Here is a 10,257-nt window from a genome sequence, read left to right on the forward strand (position 1 = left end):
ACTAGAATCCAGTTTGTCTGTCTATACTACATCGGTAACTAGAATCCAGTTTGTCTGTCCGTATGAAATGGGTAACTAGAATCCAGTTTGTCTGTATGAAATCAGTAACTAGAATCCAGTTTGTCTGTATGAGATGGGTAACTGAAATCCATCGTGTTGTCTGTATGAAGTCTGCCACCCTGTGCCCCAGCACCCATGCTCCCTGTGGGGTTCTCTCATCTTGGGACACCACCTGATGTGCTGTCCCCAAGCACACGCACTACAGCTTGTCTCACTAGCGCTCTCTGTTCCTTGCGAACATTTTAAACCTGGGAAAGTGGACAGTGTGGGCTGGGTGGACCACAGTACCCTGCTGTAGTAGGATTGATCCCTGGTGCCTGACCTGGCTTTCTGGAGCCTATTCCCTGTGGTGGGATGCCATGCTCAGCCTTGATGGGGGCGGGGCTTGGTCCTGCCTCAACTTGACCTACCAGGCTTTGTTGACTCCCCACGGGAGGCCTTACCCTCTCTGAAGAGTGAATGGGTAGTGGGGGGAAGGAAGAGAAAGGGAGGAATGGGGAACTATGGTTGGTATGTAAAATAAATAAAAACAGTTAAAACATTCAAGGTCCCAGCTCTCCTAGCCATCTGTCCATGAGAACTTACATAAGTTAATGAAGGCCCTTGAGCACTTATTGCCAATGGTGTTCTACTCAGGCGTGCGTGCGCGCATGTAACTTGACATAAGCCAGGGGGACCTGGGAGGAAGGAACATCAGCTGAGAAGATGCCTCCATCAGATTGACTTGTGGGAAATGATTGGTATGGGAGGACCCAGCCCACTCTGGGCAGTGCCACCCCAAGGCAGGTGGTCTAGGTGGGGAAGAGCAACTGGGCAAACCATGAGAAACAAGCAGGTAAAGTGCCTGCAAGGCTTCTGCTCCGGTTCCTGCCAGAAGTTCCTGCCCTGGCTGCCTTCAGTGGTGGACTGTGATTGGGACCTAAAACACTCTCAGAGAAGGGTTTTGGTCAATGCAGTTAGAGATTCCTAGCTTAGCTGTGAGCCGTGGAGTTCCCTATTTCAGGATGCTGTGCTGTTCTTACTCCTTAACGTAGAGTGGTGCTCTGAACTTGGGGCCTTGGGTCATTGCACTGTGTCTTTACCTTCAAGTGGTGTGCCATGCTCCGTGACTCAGGGTAGCATGCCAACTCTGCTCCCTTTGTAGGCTGGTGCAGCATGATTGAGCTCAACTTCAAGGATGCATTTGACTCCTTTGAGAGGCTGAAAAATGAATCCCGATGGTCGCAGTGCTATTATGCATATTTGACTGCAGGTGAGTAACTGTTGTCTGGGGCCAGCCGCTCCCCATCCCGGGGGGGGGGGGTGGCCAGACCGCTCCCCATCCTCCTGGGGGGGGGTGGCCAGACCGCTCCCCATCCTGAGGAGGGGGGGAATGGAGGAGGAAGCACAGGCCTATGCAGGGATGGGCTCTTCTTTTCCCTTAATCTGATTAAAGAATTAAAAGGTAAGAACAAAATGTTACAGAAAATTTGGGGGAGACCTGGTGGAACCACCATATGATGCCAGGAAAGTCTGGGTCCCTTGCTGGGGTTCTTAGTGTCGTTAGTAAAAAGATAAGAATGAGTCAAACTAGCTTTGAGATAATTTATTCGAGTTGAAAAGCCCCCAGGGTGGGCAAGCTGGAACTCTGCCAGCTGCCCAGACAGAGGGTGGAGGAGGAAGGGAAAAGCCATGTTGCTTGAGAGAAGTTGACAAAGAGGTCAGACCCAGTGACAGGCAACTCCGGGGAGCTGAGGAGGATGTGGGTGCCCGAAGTGCCCAAGTGTAAAAGCTCACCTACAGTCTCTCCAGCATCCTGAGGGAAAGGACACAAGCGGAGGAAGGGACGGTTAATGCCTTTCTGATTAGGAGGTCCTGCTAAGCCCTTCCTTCTGGGGGTTAGTGGGTTCTATACAAGGGGTGAGGATTCTGGGAAAGAAAAGTATATTAAGGTGAGCATACTTCCTAAGGGGTAGCCCCATCTTCTGAGGGGTGGTCCCACCTTCTGAGGGGTGGTTCCCTTAGCCAGGACCTCAGCCTTCACAGCTGCATTAACTCCTGAGTTGACAAATGCCTGTCTCCACCTACAGGCAATTCCTGTTCTTTGCTAAAACCAAATAAATGGGGCAGAAGTGCCAAGAGGCCCAGCTGGATGCCAAGACATCCAGGGCTGTTCCCAGTTATTCCACACTCCTGTCTGGGCCTGTCTGGTCTTCAGAAGTGCTTCACGCGAAGCTCTCTTTGCTTCCAAGCCCTTACTTCTTTCTTCTCCTTTGCTATGTTTTTATTCATTAGGATTTTAATAATTATTCAGAATCAGACATGTCTGTTTCATTGTGTGAGTAGTTTCTAGTTGGTGCTCTGTTTAAGAGCACCATGGAGCTTGAGTTTGCTCCATTCCCACTTTACCTGTCAGCCAAGACATCCAAGCACAGGTACCTCATGCTGCAAACCATTGCAAGGAACATGACTGTGGTATGGCTTTTGCTTTTGGAAGTTCTTAGATGACATAGTTGGCATTATGCTGCCACCTGGTGGACAAAGGTGTTGTCTGCGCTAGTTTAGGATTATAGAGGGTGCAAAACTAAAAAGACCAGAGAGGGGGAGCTGTGCATCGCCTGCCCTTGAGAAACGCCCTCAAGATCTTCAGGTCTGCTCTCCGACAACCTCAGAAGCAGTTCTTCTACTTAAAATTCAAGAGTAGTATGAGCATTTGTCTCGGCGCTGGGAATCGAGCCAAGGACCCTGCATAGCTTAGTTAGCTATGCTCTGCCCCTGAACTACATTCACATTCCACTGAGCATCCCAAACATTGCTGTAAACATCCCCATTCCTTGAACATTTACCTTTAGTGAGACATATTCCCCTTATAATCTGTCCCTTAGCTCATCTAACTAAAGCAAGTCAGGCTCTGCATTAGGCAGGCTGTGTCTTGGCTAGCTTGAAAACCCTCTAAAATCACGTCAGAGAGCGGTTCAGTACAATCCGCCTCATTTCCGTGTGCCTTTTGCAGATTCTGCAGGACGTCCCTGTTTCATGCCTTTGTGTTTGGAATTTTTATTTTTGATATGTGGCTTGGTATACAGAATCTCATGCTTAAGGGTTATTTACACAGCTTCCCAGCAGTTCGGATAAGAATCAGAGCTACGTATTGATCCCCACCTGCATAGCCCGGAAGGATGGCTTGCACGATGGCCAATAGATGTGGCCGGGTCTTGCAGTCAGTGCTGGGCAGCTGTATTGTTGTTGTTGTTGTTTTGAGGGGACATACAAGAAATGAATGTGTGAAATAGCTATATGACCAAATGTTTACATGTTTGGAAACATCCCAGAACTCTAGTCGTAGCTGTGTGAAAGGAAGCTCCTCACCTGTGTTGCCACAAGGGGACATTTGGAGCACCAGATATGTGACCAGTCCCCTCTGTGATGAGCATGTGAGGAGGACTTGGTCCCACAGTCAAGGGATGCCTGAAGGTTGTGTTTGAGCTAGCCATGAAGGAAACTGTGTGTTGACTAAAAGGGACAGGTGTCCAGCACCCAGGCTTCACTTCCTTGTCTTACTGTTTCATAGTGACAAAGGACACATAGCACAAGCCTACTGTTTGGGGCACTTGTACCTCAGAGCCACTTCTGCAGCCACCATCGTCCATGCCCAGAATTCCCCGATGGTTTCACAGGGGACGTCTAAACACTACCATTACTTCCTCCTCCAGGGTGGTCACTCTGTTCTGCCCCTGAACTGAGCTTTCCTGTGCTTCTATGAGCACAACATATTCATCTTTCTGTGTCCGGTTTATTTCATTTATCAAAAGATATTAAAGGCTGACCCATCTTGTGGCATGTCCCAGTATTTATTTTTAATGCTGGATAATTCGCCGTTGTATGTCGTATGCCTGCCACATCTTGCTTGCCCATTCACCCACCAGTGGATGGTCGAGCTGCTTCCTCTTCCGGTGTGTACTGAGAATCCTGGAATACAAATGTCAGGCTGAGCCCTTGCTTTCCGTTCCTTCGAGGACATCTGGAAGCAGGGTGACTGGATCTGATCCTTTGCTATTCTTGCAGTGTTCCTGGAAGGCTAAAATTATGTGAGAATTACGTTACCAGTCTTAGTGGAAGAATTGATATACTGAGTCCTGTCTAGGTCTCATCCTTAAGTACCTAGTGCCTCCTGTTTGCAGACAGGATGTAAAGGGGTAGATTTGTGAAACCTCAAAACTGCTATCCCCAGCTGTGATGTACAAAGAAGGCTGGAGGGTTGGAATCTGTTTTGGGGGGTCTGTGGCATTAATGTTGTATGTTTCAGGTGTGACTTAGATGCAGGACATTTCTTTGTCTTTCATCATGTGTCTTGGTCACTGTTCTATCGCTGTGAAAAGACACCACGACCATGGCAATTGTTAGAAAAAGAAGCATTTAATTGAGGGACTTGCTTTCAGTTCCAGAGGGTTAGTCAGTGGCTGAGAGCTTTGCATCCTTATCCATGAGCAGGAGAGAAGGAAGGAGGGAGGGAGGGAGGGAGGGAGGGAAGGAAGGAAGGAGGGACGGAAACACAGATGCAGAGATTAGGCCTGGCGGGTACCTCCTGCAATCAGACCACACCTAATCCTTCCAAAGTTCATCACCTGGGGACCAAGCATGCAAATATGAGCCCATGGGAGCGCGTTTGCATCCAAACCATCACGTCATTTGACCCTATAAGAGTGTCTTGGTTGGGGAAGTGACTCGGCCAGTTAAGTGCCAGGTGCAACATGTGTGTCTGGTCCCCAGCTGGTGCAGCAGGGCATGTCGGAGCAGCGCAGGCAGATAGATCCTGGAGTTTGCCTGCCATCCCACCTAGCTGGTTCAGTGCGTTCAGATGCAGCGAAGGACAGGGTCTCAGCAAAATAAGCTGGAGAGCCAGAGGAGGAGGAGGAAGAGGACGATGATGACAGCGGTGACACCTGGCATGGCTTCTGGTCTGCACATGCATATGTGCACACATGATCATGTACACAGGCCATACACACAAGAATGTTCTCAGGCCAGCAAGATGGCTAAATGGGTAAAGGTGCTGGTCCAAGCCTAATGACCCTAGTTCAGGCCTTGGGGCACGTTTGGGTAGGAGAGGATCCTCTGCTGCAGGTTGTCCTCTGCCCTCCACCTGTGCGCTACGGCGTGCATGCCCCCACACATGCAAGTACGTAACTGTAATGAAGGTCTAATTAAAGAGAGGATGTTCTCCGTGATCTGAGGAAGACCTCAAGCCAAGGCAGCAGACATCCTCCCTTCTCACTGGTCTGCTGGGGCCAGCACTTCACTTCCCTGAGCCTCTTTGCTCCTGGACCCACAGTGACTGGTGGTGGCACAGACTGTCACCACTCTTCTGGTGCTGCCATGCCATTGCTGAGGTTGGTGCAGTCATTTTTGGGTTGGCACAGATCCCACTCCGCACCCAGGGAGTTCATGTGTCTGGAGATGGGTAGCTCCTTCTTTTGAACCCTCTTACCACCAAGCGTTCCCTGGTATCCCCTCCACGTGGGCACCCTCCGTTTCCTCCAAGCCTCGTGGCTGTTTCTTTGTGCCCTGTGCTCTGCCTGCCGAGGCTCTCTAGTTCTTACGTAAAGAAGGCAGAAGTTAGGGTAGTTTTACTCCGTTCTGGCTAGGGCGTGAAGAGTGACAGGAGGCTAAGGGGAGCAGGCATAGGTAGGGTCAGCACCGCACAGGTGCTGAGAGGCCTCTGCCAGAGGCACTGGTCACTTCATTACGGTGTTGGTGCTGGTGCTGGCCATGAAGTTGCCGACGAAGCAAAGGGCATGTGACGAATCCCCAGGGTGGAAGACAAGTGGCCCCTGGCTAGCTAGTGTCAGCCACCCTTCGAAGGTGCAGCTCAACTCCCAGCTCCATGGCGTCCCACAATCTAAAGAGAAATGATCTCTTCTCTGAGCATTCTAAAAGCACCATGGTGCTCTTCCCTAAGGGATGCTGTCACCATAAGCACTGCAGCTATTGGGCCATGCATGTGCGTGTGTGTGCTTGTGTGTGTGTCCTTCCTCATACATCCCCGGTGACTTGTGATGGTAGGTGGTAGTGAGTGTGTGCAGACTGCTTCAGGAATGCAGGTGCCTTGTTCTCTTCTTCACCATGCCCCTGTTATTCAGTGCCCTGAAGACAGGGCCTGATGTGGGAGTGTCATATATCAATCTGTTGATTTCATTGGTTTAAGCAATAAAAAAACTGCTTGGTCTCATGGGTTAAAACATAGGTGGGAGGAGTAAACAGAACAGAACGCTGGGAGGAAGAGGAAGTGAGCTCAGAGACTTGACAGCTCTGCGCTCTGGAGCAGAGACGCCATGCTCCCGGCTCCTGGGCGGACACGGGGATAGCTCTGCTCTCTGAGGCACATGTGATGAAGCTCCGACCCAGGATGGATGTAGGCTAGAATCTTCCTGGTAAGACCGATGCTCACTAAGACTGGTGCTCACAGATTATTAGAGATGGGCTAGTCCAGGTGCGAGAGTTAGCCTAGAAGAGGCTAGATAGAAATTGGCCAAGCAGTGATTAAATGAATACAATTTGTGTGTTGTTATTTCGGGGCATAAGCTAGCAGGCAGCTGGGGTGCTGGGAATGCAGCCCCGCCGCTCCAATTACTACAAGGGCCTGCAAGTAGCTAGTAGCCTGTGACAAGAACTGAGCATTTTATTACATGTGAGACTTGTCTCCTCCCACCAAAGGGCAAGGACCCAGATGCTTTGGGTCCCCAAGTCTCTGGGAACACTTGCCTGCTAGAAAGGGATGAATCCACAGGGTGGCGGCAGGGGGATGGTGCCACCTCTTGGACATAACTGTGTCTTTTCCATGGAGACATGGGAATGCAATTCTGATGTCTTTCAGTTTGTCAGGGGGCCACTGGTGACGTGGATGGTGCACAGCTTGTCTTTAAAGAAGTCCAGAAGCTGTTTAAAAGGAAAAACAACCAGATTGAACAGTTCTCAGTCAAAAAGGTATGTATGTCAGGGCTTGCCAATCACAGGCATCACCTGTGATGTGCAGGCAGTGCCAACAACTCCCTGGATAAACTTTATGCTGTCAGATTCAGTGTGTTTTCCACTGTGGCTGTGTTTCTGCTCTGAGGAGAAAGGCTGCGCATAACTAAAGCAGGGCTGTTTCTGTTTTTTTTTTAATGAGATCCACTGGATCCTGTGCCGTTGATTAGCGCTCCCGCAAAGGGGAAGTGTCTGTCTGGAGTTCAGGTCATTTTAGAAGAAGTTGGTAGAACCCATGAGAGACAGCTGGCTCTGCTTCTCAAATGTGATGATGACCACAACACATTGATATAATGAAGACCAAAAGTGCTGTCGTATTTATCTATAGAGATCTCAGGACGAGAGGGGAAATGTCCCAGTTTTTCTGTCCATTTCTGACACTGAGATATGGCTGAGTAACCTTGAGTGATGTCCTGGTTTGTCCTGGTTTGATTTTTCTTCTCCTTAGTTTAAAAATTTTTCTTTTACTCCATACATTTTTAAAGTTTAATTAGTTTTTGTTAAATGAATAATTAATGAATTTATTCCAAAAAGTAGATTGCAGGAGCTGCAGAGACAGCTCAGCTGTTAAGATCACTTGCTGCTCTTGCAGCCAAGGACCCAAGTTTGGTTCTCAGTTAGACTGGGCACGGCTGCCTGAAACTCCAGCTCCAAAGAGCGTGGTGCCCTCTTCTGGCGAGTCTACCGATGTCTGTGCACTGTGTACATGTGCATGTGCACACACACTTAGAAAATAAAGTAAATCTTTAAAATAAATATACTACAAGGCTGGGAATGTGGCTTGGTACTAGGGAACTTGCCTAGCATATGCAAGACCCCAAGTATGATTCTCCAGTACTAAAACATAAATAAATGCATACATAAAATGATATCAGAATGCAGAGTGCAGCTGAGAGCTGTGGGCTAAGTTGAAGACAGAAAGCCGCAGGACCATGATGGAAATGTGCCTGTGTGGTCCACTGAGTTAGTCTCCTCCTTGTGAGGGCTCATGGATTTAAACTGAATGCATCTTTTTCATCCCCACATTTTCAGAACCCAGACACTGAGATATGGCTGAATAATGGATATAAGTTATAGCCATGAATATATTTTTAATAAAAAAACCGCAGAAATTTTGTAATGTGGAGAGACTTTCTGTTCGCAGCCTTGTAAGGAAGGGTGTTTATACTGGTCTTGCACTGTGGTGTGTCTCCAAAGCCCAGCTTGGATTTGAGCTTGATTCTGAAGACTGGGGCCTGATATTTTGAGAATTCCTTGTAGGCTGAGAGATTTCGGAAGCAAACCCCAACCAGAGCTCTGTGTGTGCTGGCATCCATTGAAGTGCTGTACTTGTGGAAAGCCCTTCCCAACTGCTCCTTCCCCAACCTGCAGAGGATGAGCCAAGGTAAGCACGCTCCGCGCAGCCAGCGGACTCATTGTGGCCGCTCCCTCCGTCCCTCAGTCAGGCTAGCTGACTGTCAGTCTGTGGTGGATGGTGTGTCGTCAGCAACGGGAGCAGGACATACTGGTGTAGACAGGTACACTTGTCTGTTGGGGTATCTGATGGTGTACCTAGTAAAGTGGCATCAGCTGGTGTATGTGGTGATGCCTGCCTGCAACCCGAGCACTTGTGAGGTCATCCCTAGTGACATAGGGAATTCAGGAGCAGGTTGAGCTACATGAGACCCTGTCTCAAAAGACAAAACAAAAAGAAAAAAAAAAAAGGAAATTCTGCCAGTTTACCAAGGTGGTGGGTGTTATGAGTCCATACGTTTGCCCAGTGGAGGCTCTTGTTTCGTATAATTGTGAGTTGCACACGTACATGGAAGGTTCAGGTAGTGAGGCATCTGGGGGTTCAGCTGGGGCAGTACGCACAGCTGGGTTCCTGTACAGAGCATTTGCACCACCCCTGGTAACTTCTTGTGCTCCCTCTCTGCCAGTCCCCACCTCACTGCAGACAGTATTCTGAGGTATCCATGTTCGTTTGCCTGCCTTTGACCTGCTTCCTGCATGAAGCATTGTGCCTGGCACTGGCCACACAGTAGCCTCTGTTAGTGACTGTTTCTTCTCCTAACTGAGTAGTATTCCATTGTGTGGACATACAGGGCCGCTCTTCACTTCTCTGCTCTCCTGCTGATGGGCATTTGAGAGGTTTTAAGTTGTCATAAATAAAACTGCTATGGACATGCTTGGAGACCACAAGATGTCCTTGGGTGTTACCCCAGAACCGCACCTGTCCCCATCCCCTGGTGCTGGAATTACCAGCACATACCGCTATGCCTGGCCTTTTCTGTGGTTTCTGGGGTCAAACAATGGGTCTTTGCAAGCACTTTAACCAAATGAGTGAGCCCTCTTCACAACTCAACTCCTATTGATTTCTCTGAAATAAAAAATCTCTGTACCGTTACTGGTCAAATGCCTTGTTTTGCATCTCTCCCAGTGTGGGGTACAGTACAGCATATAAACCTGCCCAGAGTCGATTGCATGACTTTTGTAGTTGGTGTAATGCAGAGTTTTATATTAATGGAAGGTTTGAAAAGGTTTGAGGTTTGCAGCAGAATTGGTCACAAAGTCTAGAACACCCTCTGCACACACACACCCTTCTCCCACCCTCTGACCCCCTCACACAATGCCCTGTAACAGTGTGGTATATCCGTTGGCACCCATGACATTGTATTATACAGTCTAGCCACCAAAGCCACAGTGCACAGAGGGTGGGCTCTTGCTGCCCATCCTGCTGGTGTAAGCCAGTGTCCAAGGCTCACTCGTGTATACCTTAGAGAACTTTATCACTCCCCTAAGCATCCTCCTTCTCTACCTGCTCACCCTTCCTCTTTGACCTCTGGTAACTACTGATACTTTTCTATCTGTACAGTTTTGCCTTTCCCAGAACATCTTATGGTGGGAGCCATGCAGCCTTTTTACATTAGCTTCCTTCTGGGGAAGAGGTGGGGTCCGGGAGTCTCCAGATGCTGATATTTTGGCTGAGGAGATGACTCACTGGGCAGCCGTGAGAGCTCAAATCTCGCCTTCAGGAAATACTAGACTGGTGCATGCTTGTTACCCATGGCCCTGGGGACGCAGGAGCAGGGGCGTTGCTGGGAGAGCCCGGCTTAGCAAACAAGGAAGGCAGGTGAGGAATGACACGAAAGTCTATCTCTGGCCTCCACACGCGTGCCCTGCACACACAGGAGCACACATACACGCGTGCCC

The 10,257-nt window shown here is 49.2% G+C and overlaps 1 protein-coding gene across 1 annotated transcript in view; it reads left to right on the forward strand.

Annotated features, from left to right (window-relative positions):
• The window catches only part of Ttc39c (tetratricopeptide repeat domain 39C), a 92,880-nt gene that overhangs the window by 75,904 nt on the left and 6,719 nt on the right, over window positions 1-10,257 (forward strand). Inside the window, exons 8-10 of the mRNA XM_005355770.2 lie at window positions 1,205-1,312; window positions 6,914-7,023; window positions 8,326-8,449. Of these exons, the coding sequence (XP_005355827.1) occupies window positions 1,205-1,312; window positions 6,914-7,023; window positions 8,326-8,449 (342 nt within the window). The remainder of the gene's footprint in view (window positions 1-1,204; window positions 1,313-6,913; window positions 7,024-8,325; window positions 8,450-10,257) is intronic.

Source organism: Microtus ochrogaster, chromosome 18 (genome assembly GCF_000317375.1).
Source record: "Microtus ochrogaster isolate Prairie Vole_2 chromosome 18, MicOch1.0, whole genome shotgun sequence".
Lineage (NCBI taxonomy): Eukaryota > Metazoa > Chordata > Mammalia > Rodentia > Cricetidae > Microtus > Microtus ochrogaster.